This window comes from Notolepis coatsorum, assembly GCF_963971535.1.
Source record: "Notolepis coatsorum genome assembly, chromosome: 6".
Lineage (NCBI taxonomy): Eukaryota > Metazoa > Chordata > Actinopteri > Aulopiformes > Paralepididae > Notolepis > Notolepis coatsorum.
Genome location: NC_140170.1, coordinates 155,643,677 through 155,665,445, shown reverse-complemented (window position 1 = coordinate 155,665,445; position 21,769 = coordinate 155,643,677). Strand labels below are relative to the sequence as shown.

At 46.5% G+C, this 21,769-nt stretch overlaps 1 protein-coding gene across 1 annotated transcript in view; it reads left to right on the top strand.

Moving 5' to 3' along the window:
• Positions 1-5,639: 5,639 nt before the first annotated feature.
• The window catches only part of LOC311229705 (3'-5' exoribonuclease HELZ2-like), a gene marked incomplete at its 5' end in the record, with an annotated part of 34,864 nt that continues 18,734 nt past the window's right edge, over positions 5,640-21,769 (top strand). The window contains 7 exons of the mRNA XM_084315779.1: positions 5,640-5,875; positions 7,355-7,430; positions 11,261-11,817; positions 11,939-12,571; positions 16,858-17,647; positions 18,031-18,106; positions 18,197-21,674. Coding sequence (XP_084171905.1) covers positions 5,640-5,875; positions 7,355-7,430; positions 11,261-11,817; positions 11,939-12,571; positions 16,858-17,647; positions 18,031-18,106; positions 18,197-21,674 — 5,846 coding nt within the window. The remainder of the gene's footprint in view (positions 5,876-7,354; positions 7,431-11,260; positions 11,818-11,938; positions 12,572-16,857; positions 17,648-18,030; positions 18,107-18,196; positions 21,675-21,769) is intronic.

Genomic DNA, 21,769 nt, shown 5'->3' with positions numbered 1-21,769 from the left:
TCTAGCACAGTCTCTGGAGCGTAACAGTAAGAAGCATTTTGTATGAAAGTATTCTGTACTTCTGTATGACAACTATTAAAGAACTTGAACTTGAACTTGAACTTGAACCAGAGCAGGTCCTGTTTGTTCTGTGGTGGGGGTATTTGTGTCACTGCTCTCACCTTCTCCTCATCTGGTTTCAGCCCACTGGCGCTGAGTATGTGTCCTATGTATCTTATTTCACTTGTCCTGACTAGGGTTGTCACTATACCAACATTTTAGTTTCGATACTATACCAATATTAATTTTGAATGATACTTTTCGATACTTTCGATACTTTTCCTCAAAATCAGGGAAAAACTCTGAGATGTCATTATTGTTCTTTATTTTAAAACACAACAATGAACAATGACAAGAATAAATAAATAAAATTAAAAGCAATGGCATTCAAAATGCTGGAGAACTTTTTTTGCACTCAAAACAGTTGCTGACCAAGGTTTCTGAACCCAGCTTTCTCAACTGTATATATATTGGAACTTGGTCCATACAGATGAACTCTGCGACTGCCCTGTTGAGCCTTTTATCATCTTTGGACTAATTTGTGTACTTTATATGCTGCTCAAAAAAAGCGGAGGTTAGGTTGCTTCTGAGTGGGGGGAGTCACTCTGTGAGCCAAATGCAGCAGACTTCTGTAGTTAAAAAAATTCAAGGGGTAGAAAAAGTATGGTTGTATTATTATTATTATACATTTGTCATAGCAGAGGGCCTAATTAGTTTGAGATACCATAAGTTACCTAGAAAACATTTTGATGAGTGAGACTGATTATAGCCTATCATAATCTAGAACTAGGTTATGTCATATTGTAGGCTGTTTAACAAAAATAAAATAGATTTCTGTTGTCTTTATACAGTACTGTATGTATGAACCATTAATGGGCAATTGTCAAATGTCTCTGTATAAATCACGTTTGTGACTAAGCCATAGAGATGCTGTGTTTACTAGCTTTCAGCACGGCAGTTTAGGCTATGTATAGCTTATTATTAGGCTTTTCAATTTATTTTCTATTCTTGCGAATAGCATTGTGGACATTTTCTAATGCTCGTATAAGGAACTGTAGTCACGAGAGCTAGCATAGCTCGTCCAACGAACGTTGGCATCAACGGCATGACCACAGCACCGACAGGAGCCACCGCAGCACGCAACGCCAGCCACCACAACCATCGCAGCGAGGATCCCCACTGATCAACGCCAGCTAGCCAGCCCCAACTAGAACTACAGCTCGCCAGCTACACAAGCCAACGTCAGCCGACTTCCCCCTATGCAAAATGTGCTAGCCAGCCAACGCCAATCAACAAAGATCCCCACTGCAACTGCCGATGGTTATGATAACTAACTAATTGCAGTGAGGATCTTTATTGACCAACGCCAGCTAGCCAGCACACGCTGCCAGAGTAAACTCGGCTAACGTTAGCCCACACAGCTAGCGAACCACAACTCTAGCCAAAGCCAGCTAGCCAACGCCAATCAACAAAGATCCTCACCGCGACTGCCGATGGCCACGACAACCAACGCTGCGTGCCACAGCAGCCCCCATCAGCACTGCAGTCGTGCCACCGATGCCAACACTCGCCGGACGAGCCATGCCAGCTCCCGTCCCAACTAGAGTTTGTTGTTCTTCATTCCAGAAGGTTGCTTCCGGTAAACTAGCGCAACGTCACCACTGACCGCAGCGCTGTGCTCCAATAGGAAGGCATTCGCATGCATAAATGAATAAATATATATTTTTTTAAAGTACCGTTTTCCCCCAAACGCAGTATAGTATCATTTCAAACACTCTAGTACCTTGTTCCTGTTGTTTCAAGTTGTATTCCCTTGCTCTGTCTAACAGTTTCTGCAGCCTGTGGTCGTGCTCTTCCTTGGTGTCTCCCCATACAAGCATGTCATCTAGGCCTGCCACGATAACACATTTAGCTGGGCGATTAATTGCCCCCGAAATTATTGCGACCGGTTAGAGAATTTTTTTGAGACATTTATTTCCCAAAACTTTTATTTTGAAGCCCACCGCTCCGTCTTTTCCGGTGTTTTAGACTTTTATTTTGAAGCCCACCGACCGGACCGGAAGTATTGTTGTGATTATCCTAAGCAGAAACTATGAGCCGACAACTTGTCTCGTCCGGTTCTGTTTTTGAGCTAATGATAAAACAAATTGTTGGTGAACAACTAACTTTAGGTTAGTTTTAACGTTAGCTACTAACGTTAGATGCAGCTACTACAGGCAATCAACGATGAGGAGGAAGCGTCAAAGCAGTATATAATAGAATAGCTGTGGTGCGTAAGCACTGCAGCACGACTCGAAACTACCGGAGTGTTATAATAAATGAATTCATGTTTAACTTGTCCCCGTGTCCAGTCCTTTGACTAGCCCCACCCGTTCATTGTAAACAATGATGCATGTAATTGTATTAACGTTATTCTGTGTTGTACTTGTAGCTATGCTATACGTTGTATTTCGTTTGTTAGCTATTTAGCTAATGTTGTTAGCATGGAATGAGAATCAAAGCTCTATCTTTCATCTTTATTTAGCAGTCCAGTTTCTCCGGGCAGTAGCGAGTAACTACTTGGGTCTAAAAATAGCTAACGTTACACTACAAATAATGCTACTTGGTTAAAAGGAGCAACACTATTGAGAAATGTAGTTAAGCTATGTGACGTTGCCCCACGGAGCTCCCGTGCTGTACTCTAGTAACGTCAGCGGCCCGCCTCCCAACACGGACAGTGACTGACAAGGGGCACTGGTTCCGCCTCATTAAAACAAACTCGCAAATAGCAATTAATCGCGCCCGTCAAAATCATTGCATTCATTTTAATTATCGCAGCAATTAATCGATTTATTGCTTATCGCGGCAGGCCTAGTGGCATGTATTGTGGGTGGGGTGCAGCAACTATCCAGGCTGTCCATAGCACCGCCCTATATTGATTAAAGTCTTCTCCTGTATTGGCATTGCCACAATTGGCCTCACAGAGTATTTTGGTGAGCTTGGTTCCCTCCATTCTTGATCCAGAGGTTTGAGTAATATACAGGGGTGCTTGTATAACAGGGAAACCAGAGTGGGCTGGGTCAGTTAATGGGACCTCGTCTCTTAAGGTCTGTGGCTCAGAGAGGTCGGCTGGGGCCCCTCTCTGAGATATGGTTGCTTGGTAGTGGTGGCTTGTTTTCTTTTTTATAATTTTTTAAACCCAGTAGCTGCTAGCTGGAGTCTTGTGAGCCTGGTCTGTCGGTGAAGGTCGTAAGTTCTGCCTGTCTTGTGTTCCTGTTATCTCCTCCCTCCCCCTCTCTCTGAATAATCTGTGTTTCTGGCGCGGCCGCTGCCTTCGTCACGTGATACGGGGCCCGGGGCAGGGAGCCCAAGGTTGTCTTTGAGATATTTTGTGGAGATGGGGCACAGTTTTGGCGGTGTTTTCTTTTCAAGGCCCTCTTTCTAGCGCCCCTGCTCTCCAGTAGCCTAGGAAAAAACACCTCTTCTGTCTCTGATATTATTAAATAAATGAAGATTGGATAAAATTATGTCTAGCCCTCTCTGAGATAGCGTGTGGCTGCCTAGTGTTTTTAGTGTAGTTGTTGGTCAGTCAATGTCCTGTCTGGTGTGGTCTGTTTTTATTTTTACAGAACAGACAGCTGAGTAAATAATTTTTTTTACCTTTTCGCCTCTTAACTCTTTCTCTGCCATACCCGAGATTTCTCGGGTTATCTCGCCATGCGTTGAACGCCAAAACCAGAGGTTTTGGTCCTTTGATATTTTTCTTCGATCCCCGTTCAATACTGTCAGCCGGAGCCATCTAGGTGTCTCTGATTCATATGCCTACGTTGGAATTGCAATGACGATCGAATATCACCAGGTGGCAGTATCGCCTACCTTTGAACTGGAATGGCTTGGTGTGGATACATGTTTTCCTTTATTTTTTTTTGGCAAGGGCTCCTCCTGCCTGAACAGATAGACACAGCGATCACCTCGAAACTTTGTTGCCTGAAGCGTATTTCCCATATAAACAAGTATAGACATATACACTGGTAATCGCGATGGCGATGCGATCACTTTGTCACTTATTCTTTTTGGAATACCTTCTGGCTAAGGTAAGGTGAACTATGTCTATTTTACCGAACCTGAAACATGTTTTTGTAACAATCACAGTTTTGTGTTTTACCGGACATAAACAAATGGAATGCCGGTTACCATGGAACCTCAACAGTAGATATGGCATATTGTAGACACTGTTTCATAGTGCTTTTACAATAGATAGAATTATAGACAGATATACAGATAGATAGATAGATAGATAGATAGATAGATAGATAGATAGATAGATAGATAGATAGATAGATAGATAGATAGATAGATAGATAGATAGATAGATAGATAGATAGATAGATTAAAAAGGTACATTTATAGATATATTTTACAGCTCTTGATACAAGGACTACCACTAGACAATATATTTTCACTCTAGTTGATTGACTGAGCTCTTGGTACAATGAGTAATACTAGACAACATGCTGTCATTTTCTAGTTGACAGACTGAGATCTTGATACAAGGACTAACACTAGACAACATGCTGTCATTATCTAGTTGATTGACTGCGCTCTTGATACAAGGACTAACACTAGACAACATGCTGTCATTCTCTATAGTTGACAGACTGAGCTCTTGATACAAGAACTAACACTAGACAACATGCTGTCATTCCCTAGTTGACAGACTGAGCTCTTATATGCCTCAGTGGTACCCAGAACCCGCACAGTTTTGGGAAAAGGGCCTTCATGTTCTCTGCTCCCTCTGCCTGGAATGGACTTCAAAAAACATTGAAACTGCAGGCCCTCACTACCTTATCTGATTTTAAAGTTCAAATTACGGGCATTTTAAAGAATGAGATGGGAGAATGTCGATGCTTCACTGAATAATGTGGTGTTATATTTAATATTTATTAGCTTGACCTTCTCTCCCCAGCAACCTCCTGCAAAGCCTCACCTTCCCTCCTCTTTCTACCCTACCTTTTTTACCCTACCCTCCAATCTCCCCCAATCCCATTCAATCTTGTTTGCTGCAGCTCAAATGTATCCCCTTGCCCCACTTTGCCTTTTATGTCTTTGTCTGTGTTTGTGTCTTGTATGTTTGTTTTTGTTTATAGAGCACATTTAAAAACAACAATATATATATATATAAAATATATATTTAAAAAAAAAATCCGAAGCTTCGAATTAAAATCGAAGCTCGGCCCCGAAGCTTCGATTGCCAAAAAAAGCTTCGAAGGTCAGCCCTAAGAGTGGTCGTCTGATAATTCACCGGAAGGTTCCCGGTTCGATTCCAGCTCCTCCTGGCAGTGTGTCGAAGTGTCCTTGAGCAAGACACTTACTTAACCCCTAACTGCTCCCGATGAGCAGGTCGGCACCTTGCATTGTTGCCTCCCTCGTCGGTGTGTGAATGTGTGAGTGAATGGGTGAATGTAAGGCACAAGTTGTAAAGCGCTTTGGATAAAAACGTTATATAAATGCAGTCCATTTAATCTGTAACTACTAATGACGAATATGACAATTTACAAATAATTGAGTGAATTTTCTGAAAATTCTTATCTTTCTAGTGACCCAAACTGTCAGACGACAACATGGCTGCATCACAGCAGCCCAGCGAACACAACATAGACTTCAATCAATTACTACAGGAGTACGATCCCCATTTGGCCTGCGACCTTTGCTGCACATCGGAATCAGAAATCACTTACTCCCTCATCCCTCATGCCCAGCACGCCTGTGTGGCATCACATCTCTTGGTCAAGCAGAAAGGCGTTCCAGGGAAATGGAGGCTTGTGTCTCCCATGCCGCTGTTTCCCATTATCGAGAGGTACGCAAAATGCAGATACTACGTAGAGGGAAAAGGATGCTCGTGGCATTTACTAAGGTGTACCTACGCCCGAAGCACAGAGGAGATGGATGTTTGGAACATTCTGAAGCAAGCCGGATGTGATTATTCCCAACTGGTCCGATGGTTAAAAGAAAAGCGGGGATTCCTGCCTCAACAGAGCAGCCGCGAGATCCACTATGGCCGAAAGGAACAGATCCACCAGCGGTTCCCCGGCGAGTTTGTGGAGTGCTGTCGAACTTGTTTTCACAGCACACCGAGGAAGTGTTCCACGAAGAGCAACACACTAGTTTGCAAATCGAAACCCAGGCACGGCTGGGAACCAATTCTAGTTCTTCGCGGGTCCAACAAGCAAAGTGTAGAGTTTAAGGAGGTCAGGCCAATTCCCCAAAAGGATGTCAGCTCATGGGCTCTTTGTACCCGTGGGAAACCATGTCCATATAGAAATTGTTGGTTTGCACACAGTGATCTAGAAAGGGCTATTTGGACAGCTGAGAGCCAGGAAGGATTCAACCGCTCAGTCCTACTCCTCCCCACTCAGAAGCAGCAGCAGCAGCAGCAAAGAGCGGCAGTTTCTCCATCTCAGACAGACCGGTATTACTGCCAAGCCTGCGAGCAAATATTTCCTACAAAGGGATACTTCATGAACCACTGTAACACATTAGTGCACAGCAAAAGAGTCAAAGAGACGCACAGCAAGACAACGGAATGGACGTTTCGAAGCCCACCTCCAACAAATCAAGCGTACAAATTGTGTGAAAGGTAATCTGTACTTTAAATGAGCTTGGCTGCACTTTTAACACTACACCATTTTTATCTATTTATTACAAAGATTTGCACTACATCCATACCTCATTTTGCATTTTTAAATATTTTTTTTTAATGTTTGTACCTTATTGTCTGCATTTGTACTTCATTGTACTACTTTAGGTTGTACTTTAGTTTGTATTGTATTGTATATTGTATATTTGTATAGTGTTGGGACTTTTTTATTGTATGAAGCACATTCTCAAGGGCTCATACAGAACCAAGCATTTCACTGTAATGTACTTTATATGTGACAAATAAAACAAGAACTTGAAATAACTTACAGGTTTTTACAAAACTCTTCCTCTCTCAAGGGCTTCTTCCTCGTGTCTGCTCGGGAGCAACTGCATATATGCTCACTCACAAGCCGAACTGCAAGAATGGCACAGGAGAGACAGAGCATCACGCAAGAACATGACTGCTACTGATGAGCAAGGCTTACTCTCCTACCAGGACGGCCTACTGAGAGAGTACAGAGAAAGCAGCAACAGAGCTCTAATTGTATGAGCCACTTTTACTAACAAAAATACATCTACAGTCTTCTCTGACACAAAATTCTGTAGAGCATTCTGCTAGGTGTATGCTTTTCCCACCTGTTCTTTCCTTTAATTTTGTTCTGTAGATGTCAGATGTGGTACCCGGTGTTACTGTCAGCTGTGAGAAGGAATTAGTGCTTTTGGATCAAATGGAAAATGTCCCACTGAAATGGCAGTTGAAAATAAAGGCAGAGGTAGGTTTTGAAACTGCTATAACCCCTCCTTTGACAGCAAGGGTTCTATGTGTAGAAGGGTGGATTATCCCTGCTTGTGGGAGTAATAGTACACAGACACTGGGTAGTAGGATACTATAGTATTGGACCTATAAGTACCCCCGTCTTTGGCCCGGAACGTCGTACTGGAGGGCTTGCAGCTGGAGTGGATGGGGCCCAGGAATTACTAACCTGGGGACTGGTACTCTGGTCTCCCTCGCCTTCCAAGGCGGTCAGCAGTAGCTCCCCACACACCCTCACTCCCTCAGTACCTCCGACAGCCCTCCCACACCCAGTGACTGTCAGTTCAATAGTATTATTGGGCTTCCCTTTAAGCAGTACCCTTCCTTGACCACCTGTATAGACCCTTCAAATGCTATTCTGTAAATGGGGTGTAAGGGTTAAATAATTATGCCGTCACAATATTTACCCAGAGAATAAAATAGCAAATGGAACTCAAAGAAAGAGACACACACAATGATCCCAATTAAAACTATGTTTAGTGAAGCCTGGGCAGATTATACATTACAAAGTTAATGTCTAATCATATGGCACCGGGTGCTTTTGTAACTAATGTAGGGGAAGCTCTTCCCACCATAGGCACCGAGTGCTCAATACATTAAAACCACCCCGCTTGTACTGGGGGAACCCAGGCATAGAACGTAAACACTTTGGGAGTCTCAGAATCAAACAGTCAATAAATCAATAACAAAAATAACCAATAAATGTGGGCCCACGTTACCAAAGAAAACCTAACCTAAGCCGGCTTAAATTGTTTGGGGTACCCCTTAGACACTGGTGATTAGCGTTCACTTCAATGGACGTTGCTGTTGATACACACGTGGTACTGTTAGTACTTAGCCAAGATGGCGGACCCACTCTTGTCACCGCTAGTCCGGATGACAAGATGGCGTCGGCAATCCGCGAGCACAGCCAGCAGGTTGGGCGAGCAGCAGGCAGTGATTAGTGGGCAGAGCGTGCTGTATGGCGTCCTCTGCTGGTGGGAAGAGTCGTCCTCTGCACCGTCTGGTTACCGTCCACCGCTGCTGTTGCTGACTTGCTTCCGTCGCGCGAGCTAATACTTGGTGCTACGTTAAACACAGCTAAGCTTTGGGTCTCGGCGCACCCTCCTGCTATTCGGTTATACTGTTAACGCAACGTGGCTGGCTACACCACCGGTCTCTTCAGCGCCTCACGCCCGGTAGTCTACTCAAGTCAGACGGAGCCGTTAGCGGCATGCTACTATACCGCACACAGTAACTACTATAACCCGATAATGTTAGACGTTAGTCTCGTTAGCTTAGACGTTAGTCCTTGGGTTCGGTTTCTCTTACTCACACACTATCACGGATACTTCTAGGATAACCCGTCACTAGCAAGTATGTCTCATCACCCGTCGCTCGCTCCGGCGGGGCTCCCCTCCACTGACTTCTTCAATGGGGCTATTCCAAAGCACCTCCCGTTGTGGCTGCGACCGTTCACGACCAAGTCCAATGTCGAAGAGAGCTTCCTGTTCCCCTCACCTCCAGGTGATTCACCTCTTCCTCGTTGCTTGCTTCTCTCCACTGCTCTGCCTGCCACCACTGCACTCCGCCCCCTGCTGGCAACCTCCACCGGTCTCACGCAAAGACCGCTCCAGAAAGGGAAACAAAGGCTCAATGTTATTGCTAGTAATCCATACTGCATCTGGAGAAGAGTAGCACCTCACTTCGTCGTTAGACTGGGCGAGCTATCCAAAGGTCCACTGTAAATCACACGTTATACACACACAGAGAAAGTAACAGTTAATTAGCACTACTGAATACTTTGTAGAATATTCAGGCTGCTACAGTACATATGCAAAAAAAGACATTGCTTGTCCGGTAGCATGGCTACATGGATAGAGCTCTGGACTCATGATTGTAAGATCACCGGTTCGAGCCCTGGTCAAGGCTGTTGCCAGAAAGTGGTATTGTTGTCCAGCAGGGAGCACTCTGTCCTCTGGACTTGGCAGTAACAATGCCCCTGTTACGGTGATAGGGACACCGTACAGCTGCAAGTGCCGTCCTTCGGATGAGACGTTAAATTTAGCTAATTCCGACTGAATTCGGTCGTTAAAGAGGGCGTCTATCGCAATGAGTATGGGGTTCCCAGACGTTCTCTGTATCTGACATCAAGGTCACCTAATCACCCCCCCCCCCCCCCCTTAATTGGCTGATATCAATCCCTGTCTCCTGAGCCTTTCAGCCATTGTGTAGTGTGATGTGTACCTGGTGCCAGTGTATGGTAGCCTTTGAGCCTGCGTAGCCCAAGGTTGGGTGCTACACAGTGGTGGTGAAGGAGGCCTTTTTCACCCTACATTGTAAAAAAGTGGGGCGGCCGGGTAGCGCAGCGGACTAAGTGTAGCCGGTGTGATCTTGTCTGCGTTGTGTTTAGTCGATTCGACCCCTGTTAAGGGATCGCCCTGAGTGGGAGTTGAACCCCGGACGCCCGCATCGCGGGCGGCATCACAGACCACTAAGCAAGAAGTGAATTCACTTCTTGCTTCCGGGTCTGGATGCCTCTGGGGAGTGAGTTTACTTGCAGTACCGCTTACCATCCACAGCCACTGAACTACTTGTACCATCGTGACTGTGGATATACTGCGGTACCTCCGTTACACTCACCCCCCTAAACTCACTCCACCCAGGGCATCCGGGTCACGGCACCACATGTAGCCGGTGTGATCTTGTCTGCGTTGTGTTTAGTCGATTCAACCCCTGTTAATGGATCGCCCTGAGTGGGAGTTGAACCCCGGACGCCCGCACCGCGGGCGGCATCACAGACCACTAAGCAAGAAGTGAATTCACTTCTTGCTTCCGGGTCTGGATGCCTCTGGGGAGTGAGTTTACTTGCAGTACCGCTTACCATCCACAGCCACTGAACTACTTGTACCATCGTGACTGTGGATATACTGCGGTACCTCCGTTACACTCACCCCCCTAAACTCACTCCACCCAGGGCATCCGGGTCACGGCACCACATGTAGCCGGTGTGATCTTGTCTGCGTTGTGTTTAGTCGATTCGACCCCTGTTAAGGGATCGCCCTGAGTGGGAGTTGAACCCCGGACGCCCGCGTCGCGGGCGGCATCACAGACCACTAAGCAAGAAGTGAATTCACTTCTTGCTTCCGGGTCTGGATGCCTCTGGGGAGTGAGTTTACTTGCAGTACCACTTACCATCCACAGCCACTGAACTACTTGTACCATCGTGACTGTGGATATACTGCGGTACCTCCGTTACATAAGCGTCTGTCTACCACCACAGAGCCAGTGGGATCGAATCTGGCTGTGGTGCCTCCGGCTTGGCCGACCATCCATACTAACACAATTGGCAGTGTTAGCGGGTGGGAAGCCGGCGTGGGTGGGTCCTGGTTGTTGTAAACAGCGACTCCTACACTTCGGTCGGGGCGCCTGCACAGCGAGGGAAGGATCTGGGAGAGGTAGTGCGACCTTCCACACATTACACTCTCCCAGTGAGAGTCCGTGCTGCCAGGTGAAAAAAAGCGGTGGGCTGGCTACACATGTGTCGGAGGAAGCATGTGATAGTCTCCGCCCTCCCAGACCGACGGTAGGGGGTAGAGTGCGCAACGACCAGGAAGGGGATTGGGAATTGGCATAACGACTAACATTGGGATGGGAGAAAAACGGAAAAAGACGGGGGGAAAAGATAATAATAAATAATACAAATAAAAAAGTGCTTCGAGTCTGTCTAGAAAAAAGCGCGATATAAATGCAATGATCATTCATTCATCATGCTTTAATAGTTTTCTGGTTTAATTTTTCTTCTGTCAGAAACCCCTTGTGGTAGTGGCCTTGCTGAAACAAGAACCAGGAGCTTCGTTCTCCCTCGATGAAACCAGCTCTGAGCCCTGCACCTATTCCACAGGTGAGGCGTTCCAAACCACAGACATGAGCTATGACATCACTGTGTCTTTCAAGTCTATCAACCCAGGCCGGTACGAGCAGTGGTTGGTGCTGGACTTCGACACAAGACCAGTGCTGCTCCAGAAGCTCCGGGTCAGGGTTGGACAGCCGTCGTCCGTTAGCCTTGAAGAACCGTCTCTGAACCGTGACCCTTCCTCTCAAAGTGTTGAAGAACCATCTCTGAACTGCGGCCCTTCCTCTCAAAGTGTTGAGCGCTGGCATCGGGGGAACAGAGTTATCGTCCCGTATTTAGACAGAACCGAAGAACAGGAAGAGCTGTTAAAAGAGTACAAGCCTCCACAGATGAGTTTTCACTATAAGCCCAGTGATGACAGTCACACACCCCTGACTCACCTGAACTACAAGGAGAGAATGCACAGCTTTCTGTACGACGAGGAATGGGCAGAGGACCAGATCATTTCCAGGTAACAGTATCATCTAACTTTTTTCTTTTTCTTTTTTCTTTTTTTTTTTTTTTTTACAAATTGTCTGTAACTTTACATTCATAGATGATGAAAATGTATGGAATTTTCTTTTTACTTTTAGATTAAATGTTCGAGGAGCCTTTACCCTGTCAAGCGTCCTGCAAGACCCTGAGTTTGGAATGAAATTTGCTCTTCAAGGGGAGCTCTTCTGTGCCATTGAAGTCCCCAAAGCTCTTTGCCCGAACACTTCAGAAGGATGGTTACTGAAACGAAGGGTCCATTCGGCTCTTGTAGCACCGATCTCCTCCTCAGCTCAGAAACAGAGTGTGGTCCACGAAGCAAGCATCCTGCAGTACAGTGGAAATCTGATTCATCTGCAGCTTCCTGAAAAATGCTGTTCTGCCCTTAAACTGAAGCCAGATGAAACATGCAACATAGAAGTTCAGTTCAGATTGAACCGCCTTTGGTTCTGTGAGATGCACAAAGCGGTGGATCTCCTTCCAGACACAGAGAGAGTGATACCGGACCTCAAGTTCTCCGATTCCACTGTGAGAAAGAAACGGCTTCCCGAACTCAACTCCAAACAACAAGCAGCAATGGATGCAATTGTTGAAGATGAGGGAGGTTTGAACAAAGCACCGTTCCTCATATACGGACCGTTTGGAACTGGGAAGACTCTTACACTTGCGAATGCAGCCAAGGAACTGACATTACAGCCACAGAACAGGACACTAATCTGCACCTGTACCAACAGGTGAATCACAGTGACTTAAATCAACATCATATTGTAAATACATTGCTTTATACTGAAAACTAGGGTAAGCCATTTTAAGTTTATTAGTGAATCTTAAAAGTGAGGAACCAGCTGACTTGATTAAAGGGGCGTGTTTAAAACGGCCATTTTGTTTTGTTAAGTGCCCCCATTAAGGGCCAGGTGTTAAGACAGCACTAATTAGTGATAGTGATAGTGATAGTGATTTAAAGGCTTGCTGGTGTAGCGTCAGCGAAGCGTCGAGAAACGAAGAGGGACAAAGAGGAGGAGTTTTCCTGGAGTTCTCCGCAGAGGGATCCACCGATCCACCCAGTGCTAAGTACACCATAATCCTATATTTCCCTCCCACACTGCTATCTCTCTACTTCCTCCCTGCCACTCTTGACAAGACAATGTGTCTCATACCTATATCCACAATCTGCTCCTCCAGAACTGACTCTACCCATCCACGCCAGTTTGCTAGCAACCCGGCTAATCTCTCCTACCCTCCTACAGCCACTAATACACCTGTCACAGTACGGGGAGGCTTATGGAATTGTCAATCAGCAGTCAAGAAAGCTGACTTCATTACTGCCTACGCCCATAGTCTAAATCTGCAGCTCCTGGCTCTAACTGAGACCTGGATAACCCCCAATAACTCATCAACACCTGCAGCATTATCTACAAACTATAACTTCACTCACACACCTCGACCTTCCAGACGGGGTGGAGGCACTGCCCTCATGACATCTCCTTCATGGGCTACAAACGTAACACCACTCCCAGAACTGTCACTCTCCTCTCTCGAATATCATGCAGTATCTGTCTCTAATCCTTTCAATCTCACCATTGTTACACTCTACCGCCCTCCAGGTACACTCGATCACTTCACAGATGAGCTGGACATGCTTCTTAGCTCCTTACCGGAAGATGGTACCCCTCTCCTTCTACTGGGCGACTTCAACCTGCCTGACTCATCTCAGTCAGTCATAGTAGTCTCCCTCCTACAATCGTTTGACCTGACTCCCACTGCCATGCCTCCCACCCACAAAGCAGGCAACTCCTTGGATCTCATATTTTCCCGTAACTCCAGCATCATTAACACCACGGTAACTCCCCTACATGTATCTGACCATTCCTTCATATCCTTCTCACTAACTCTCATGCTTAACCGAAAGGTCTTCACCCCAACTCAAACAGTCTCACTCAGACGCAACCTGCCCTCCCTATCCCCCTCCACCCTCTCCTCTGACATACTATCCGCTCTACCTTTGAGTGACACCTTCTCTGCTCTCTCCACAGAGATGGCAACCTCCACCCTCCTTTCAGCCCTTGCAACCTCCTTCGACAAGCTCTGTCCCCTCGTTGAGAAACCTGCCCGCCGTTCCCCACCCAGTCCATGGCTGACAGATCCAGTGAGAGAACAAAGACAGGTCCTGAGAGCAGCTGAAAGGAAGTATAGAAAGTCACGCCTCACTGCTGACATCGACACATATCACAACCTCTTGTTAACATTCTCCAAAACCATCACTAATGCCAAAGCTTCTTTCTTCCACCATAGGATCGAGGCCTCTGCCAAGAATCTTCGCAAACTGCATGCTACCATGTCCTCCCTCCTCACTCCCCCCCACCCCCCCCTCCCTCATCTTTCTCTGCCGAAGACTTTGCGATCTTCTTTGAGGAAAAAGTGGAGAACATCCGCAGCTCCTTCTCCCAACCCCCACCCATTCCAAATGCTGAATCGAGAACCTCATCCTTCACTCTGTCATCTTTCTCTCCCATTACAGAAGCAGAGACCCTGACACTGGTAACGTCAAACCGTCCGACTACTTGCCAGCTGGACCAGCTACCCTCCCCACTCCTCCAGACCATAGCACCAGACATCCTCCCATTCCTAACTGCAACCATCAACTCCTCACTCAACTCGGGGGTGGTCCCCACCTCCCTAAAACAAGCCAGAGTCACGCCGCTCATAAAAAAACCAACCCTGAACCCTACCGTCATAGGCAACTACCGTCCTGTCTCTCTTCTCTCCTTCCTTTCTAAAACACTTGAACGTGCTGTATCCAACCAACTTACTGCTTATCTCTTACAGAATGACCTCCTAGACCCTAATCAGTCAGGCTTCAGGACTGGTCACTCCACAGAGACAGCCCTCATTGCGGTCACAGAGACACTTCACTTAGCAAAAGCGAAAGGCCTCTCCTCTGTCCTGATTCTCCTAGATCTATCTGCAGCCTTCGACACAGTCAACCACCAGATCCTCCTTGCGGCCCTCGCAGGAATGGGAGTGGCTGGCTCTGCGCTGACATGGCTGTCATCATACCTCAATGACCGCTCCTACCAAGTGTCATGGAGAGGGACCCTGTCGGCCACCCGCCCCCTGCGGACGGGTGTCCCCCAGGGCTCGGTTTTAGGACCCCTTCTCTTCTCCCTCTACACTAAATCACTGGGTAACATTATCACGTCTCATGGCTTCTCCTACCATTGTTATGCCGACGATACTCAACTCTTCCTCTCCTTCCCTCCCTCAGATATCCACGTCTCTGAGCGGATCTCGGCCTGTCTGTCCGACATCTCAGCCTGGATGACGTCCAACCACCTCAAACTGAACCTAAGCAAAACAGAATTGCTCCACCTGCCGGCCAAATCCTCCCCCCTAACCGACCTTTCAATCACAGTCGAGAATACAGCTGTGACTGCGTCCCCGACCGCCAAGAACCTTGGTGTTGTCCTCGACGACCAGTTGAACTTCTCTGCTCACATCGCAGCGACGACCAGAACCTGCCGATTCCTCCTGAGCAACGTCAGAAGGATACGCCCCTTCCTGACAAAAGAAGCCACCCAACTCCTCGTCCAATCAACAGTCATCTCCCGCCTCGACTACTGCAATGCACTGCTCGCTGGCCTCCCGGCCACTGCCACTAAGCCTCTTCAACTCATTCAGAACGCAGCGGCCCGCCTGATCTCAAACCTACCGAAGTCGGCCCATGTCACCCCACTTCTTAGGGACCTGCACTGGCTCCCCATTGCTGCACGAATCCGCTTCAAGGCCCTTGACCTAGCATACCGTGTGGCAAAGGGAACGGCTCCCGCCTACCTCCGGTCAATGGTCTCTAACTACACACCCTCAAGACCCCTACGCTCTGCATCTTCTGGCCGCCTCAGACCTACTCCTATCCAAGCTCCGGGAGGGTCATCAAAGAGAAGTCGCCTATTCTCAGTCCTTGCCCCACAATGGTGGAATGAACTACCCACCCCAGTTAGGACAGCCGAATCACGTCCAATCTTTCGCCGTCGACTAAAGACGCACTTCTTCAACCATTATCTGAATTAAAAAAAAAAAAAAATAAAAAATCTAACCCTAACTAACCGTACTGTCATGCACTTGTCCTAATAAACTAACCTACACTGTAGCACTCAACACTTTGATGAACATTGTTGCTCAGCTGATAGAGTTGTGCCCTTCCTGATGGCTTGTCGTACAGAACTTGTAAGTCGCTTTGGATAAAAGCGTCAGCTAAATGACTAAATGTAAATGTAAATGTAATGTAAACATTTTAAAGTTCCCATGAAACGGCTAGCAGAATGCTATGTGATTCCACATATTTATGCATTTCCTGTCAAAACTGGAAGCTAGGGAGGGACTTATTGGCTTATTGATTGGCATTTACAGTAGACAATAGCGCTGAATGTGCATTATGGTCACCCCATTAGCTAGCAAGCTAACATTGAACATTTGAACAATTTAGTTAAAGAGTGCTAACTTAGTTACAATAAGGTGTAAATGTCAATGAAAAGCATTTAATTGGACGCAAAATTAGTATACGCCCCTGTGTGCAGGATGACTGAGAATCAAATGACTGTATTCCAGAAAATTACATACAAACTTTAAGATACCATTAAGAATACCTACAAAACAACTTTTTTGTCGGGACAGATACTGGTGTATACGTGACAATCAGTGCAAGACATATGTGATAAAAGACAATTTAAACATTTAAATATTTTGATTTCATGGGACCTTTAATGTTTGCTGAAAACTTGACCCTACATTACCTATAAGTTATAATCTGGTACAGTAAACTGGGTAACTCAAATATACTAAATAACCAATTCAATTGTAACCACTGTTGCAATGTATGGTCAGGTATCCCATGGGAAAGAGATTTTGAATCTCAATGGGACTTCCTGGTGTCTAAATACAAAGGAAATGTATAACCAATCAAGTCATTAACATCCTATTAACCGTTAACATATAATAAGGAATCTTTTCTTTTGTCTTTTAGCTCTGCAGATCTGTATCTAACAAAGTATTTTCATGAGCATTTCCGATGCGGACATCATGAAGCCAAACCTCTACGAATAAAGGCAGAGGAAGTGTCAATAAAGTCTACAGATGAGATCACTTTGCAGTATTGTCATCTCTCCCAAGACGGGAAATCCTTCTCCTTGCCCGATAAAGACACGTTGGATCGCCACAGGATAGTCATAACGACCACTGCGATGGCGAGACACTTGCATCAACTAAAGCTCCCTATTGGCTACTTCACCCACATTCTAATCGACGAAGCCTCCCAGATGCTGGAATGCGAAGCCCTCATGCCTCTCGGTCTAGCCGGGCCAAACACCAGAGTCGTTCTCGCCGGAGACCACATGCAGATGGGACCCAAGCTCTTCTCCGTGGAGGACGACCAGCGCTCCGATCGCACTCTCCTGAATCGACTGTTCCACTACTATCAAGGCCACAAGAGCGACGTGGCCCTGAGAACTAGGATCATCTTCAGCGAGAACTACCGCTCGACGAAAGAAATAGTGGACTTTGTTTCCACGCACTTTTACGTTGGCAAGACGGATGTCATCAAGGCCGTGGGAAATGTTCCAGCTCATCCGAGAGACCACCCCCTGAGGTTCCATCACGTCAGAGGACAAGCCCTGTCTGCCTGCTCTCTGTCATGGTATAACGTAGATGAAGCTACTGCGGTGGTTGAGGTAGTGCAGGACCTTCTCAGTAACTGGCCGTCCACATGGGGACATCAGGACCAGAGCTCCATATGTGTCCTCTCTGAGGGAGCCCAGGTAAAATGTGCATTTGAAATTCCAACGATGCTCTTTTTATTTTAAGGAACACACAACATTATTGGAAATGCGCTTACCGTCTTCTCCAGAGTCAGACTAGAAGATAGATACCAATTTCCTCTCTGTGCGTTCAGTAGAAAGGTATTTGGCTGCAAGCTATCCTTGCTTAGCACCAATGAACGGAAGTGGATACAGTGGGTATCTGCTTCCATTCATTGGTGCCAAGCTAGGCTAGCTTGCAACTTTCTACTGAACGAACAGAGAGGAAATTGGTATCTTATCTTCTGTTCCCAATTGTGATGTTTAAGATCAAGTTAAGAAAAAGATAATAATTATTTCTGTTCTGATGTTTGATTGTTTTGTTTTTCTTCTCCTTCACATAGGTAAGACTGGTAAGACAAGAACTTCGGAAGATAAAGCTTAAGGGAGTGACTGTAGAAAATATGGCAAATGTTCAAGGTACTTGTAAAAACCTAAAAGACCATTTTGTTTATTTGATTACTTTATGGATAAATTTTTTTTAACATTGTTATTTTGGTTTATCCACAGGCAAACAATTCAGAGCAGTCATTATAACAGCTGTTATAAACAAACAAACCTGTGACCACCTTCTGTCATCTGATTCACACTGTCCCGAGTTCTTCAACGATCCTTGCGTGTTAAACACAGCCATGACCAGGGCTCAGTCCCAGGTGGTTGTCATCGGGGACGCCGCTGCCCTCTGCAACTTTGGGAAGTGCTCAAGAATCTGGAAGAGCTACATAGACCACTGTATCCACAAACAGAGTGCAAGTCCACACACTCTTAATGAGGAGTTCTTGGCACTGGAATCAAGAGAGATTTCAAGATTCATCAAGTGTCATGCAGAGGACAACAGTGACAGTGAATCATCCACATCCGAGATACCTGATGATAATGATGATCCTATCATGAGGGAGCTTCTTGATGAAGATAATGATGTCCGGGTAGATCTAACATCTGAAGGCCTAATACCTGCCAATATTATCCACGGGGAACAGAGTGTCCATGAACTTGACCGGTGTGAAGTGACTGTGTCCAGTCCAACTAACTCCACCCAGAGACATACAAACAATTACAGACGATGCACCTTCATTATGGAACGGTACGATTCAGGCTATGCCATACCTCTTGATGAGCCTTCCCTCCGCATTGACATCAAAGGTCGAATGAACATGGGTTCTTCCTTCCCTGGAGATCTGGTTGATGTGGAGATTGTGGACACAGGCTGTCATCCTCTTAATGGGAGAGTTGTAACAGTGCTTAGTAAAGAAAACTGTGCCTCGAAGGTGTTTGTCTGCACCCTCGATAGCTATGATGGCCAGGTAATGACACCAATCAACAACTGCATTTCCAAAATCTTTACACCATTTTGGAAAGACAAACCGAACCACATTGCTGTGCGCAAACTTGAAGATTTTCAAATTGAAAGATTTGTGAAGATAAACGAGGAATCAAAAAGGAACAGTCTCTTCATAGTCAAAGTCCTGAAGTGGCGCGAGGGATTCCGATATCCCTTAGGAGTGGTTGTAAAAGTGCTTCCCAAAGTGACATCCTTAAAAGCCGGGCTTGAAATACTGGATATCGAGTATCAGCTCCAAAGAATTCCTCCTGTGGCGCTTGAAAATGACTGCAAGATGATTGAGGATAAGCATGCAGACGTAAAGAATCGGAAAGACTACAGAGGAATAACAACGTTCACAATTGACCCTGCACATACTAAGGACATCGACGATGCAATTAGTGTAAGAGACTTGGGGGACCACTATGAGATTGGCGTTCATATTGCCGACGTGGCAGCCATTTTGAACAAGGACAGCAACGTGGATAAATACGCACAGCACAATGGAACAACATTTTACCCTCCTGCTGGAGGAGTGCCTGTTTACATGTTTCCAGAAAGTTTAAGCTCCCATCATTTCAGCCTATTACCTGGACAGGAGAGAAACACCATATCGCTGATGGTAGAGATCGAGAAGAAAACCGACCGCATCGTGCAAAGTAATTTTCATCTCTCCGTGATTCGCTCAGACAGACAGCTGTCGTACAACAAAGCTGAGGACATCATCGGAAGCGACGGGAAGCGACAGTTTGATACGTTGGAGGGCTGTGTCGCCGTGGCCTGCCACTTCTCCCAGGTCCACAGGAAGGCCAGGAAACAGGACGACTGGTGCTACAAGATACCGGACGAGTTCATCACGGTCGGCAGGAGACGATCACACAGGATGGTGGAGGAGCTCATGATAATGTACAACCATGCGGTCACCGACCTGCTCCTGAGCAACGCGGACACCGTGAACTGCACCCCGGTCAGATGTCAGGAGAGACCGACCGCTGAGAGGCTTCGCCAGTTCAAGGAAAGATTTGCCTCTTTGATTCCGCTCTCCATTCATTTCACGTACGCAACTGATCACATTGACGGTGTCGGCGAGAAGCGAGGGGAAGATGCCGTAGATTCCAGTCACCGCCGGGGAGCTTTTCACCAAACTCAAGCAGCTGAGTCTCCAGAGTCCTTTTCCATCATGACATCTGTCATGAAGTGCCTTGAGTCAGCACTTACAGGCCAGGATATTTACCAAATTGTGGATCTGCTGACAACAGTTGACATTTACCCTCAGTTACAGCCTCTGGTAATTGAGCTGAAGAAGTCCACTCGTAAAGCATATACCCTACGCTCCAACTCCTCCCACCTGTCTCGGATTGGTCACCATGACCTCCAGCTTGACAGCTACACGTGGGCCACCTCGCCCATTCGCCGGTATGTCGATGTCATCGTGCAGAGGGCGCTGCATGCGGCTCTTAAAGGAAGAACAGTTGAGTACAGTCCTCAAGAAATAGAACTGTCCTGTCTGAGCTTCTCACAAAGATCCGATCAACAAGCGAAGTATGGAAGGAAAGCTCAAAGCTTGAATCTCGCCTCGAAGCTGAAAAATCGAAGTGCGAGAAAGGTGGCCTTCGTCGTCGACGCCTCTCCGTCTGGCAGGAGTTTGAAGGTCTCCTTCCCATTGAACAGACAGTCAATCGCGGACGAGTTGCCAATAATGTACAGGGATATGCAGTTAGCCGACCAACCGAGGCCCGATAAACATGACAACTCTGTGATTTTCAAATGGTGTCGAAGAGTGTACTCCTTCACAAACGAACACATCCGTGCCGATCTGCAACAGGAGGGGCTCAATCCGTTTGTGACGATGGTCTCGGTCGATGCGTGGCTGGAGACACTGTCGGCGATCAAAGAGGAGAAGTGGGACCGCATGCTTCACAATCTCCAGACGATCAGTTCCGGTTCTGGCGACAGGCGACGGAATCTGCTTAGTGCTACGGCACAGACGTCCGGGACCGATCCTGATCCGGAGCATTACGCTGAGTTGAGGGTGAAGATGAAACCCGGTGATGTGGTGCAGGTACAACTAGGCGCGGGCACCAAGAGGGGACTACTAGTTCCTGAGGTCCAGATGCTGGTCGTACACGACAAGTTTGAGATTTGCTTGGAGCACTCGAAGAACCCCATCGACTGTTTCTCTAAATATGCCCTCCATCCATCGAAGGCCACATACCCCACGTACATGGACTATCAGAAGATATGGAAACCACTCTGTGAAATGGAGTCGGCCTCCAATGCCGTGACAGAAAACGACAGCGTGGTCATAGAAGACGTGCATCTGACGTGGCAGGAGAAGGAGGGACGTCTTCACGGAGCCTTTCAGCTGCCAAGTGAGAAGAAGAAAGTGTGGGCCATTGAGTGTGACCTCAGACATTGTTTCTTGTGCATTCGCACGAGGGACGAAGATCACTGTTTCCAAACCGACGCGATTGACACAGACTTCATGGACATTCCATCTCTCATTTGGGTCGCTCATGGTGTTACGACCAACGTCGATGACGAAGATGAGGACCACGTGGATGTTGACTTCCGTATAAACCACATGTCCATGGAGATTCCTAGTAGGGCATTCTTGAGGGATACCAAATTCACCTTGGAATTGATCCCCAAACTGTTACCCGATGTGTAAGTCATTTGATTTTCAAACAACAGCATACACAATTAGATGTAGATGAGACAATGTATAATAATATATTATATACGTTTAATTTATTATTTGT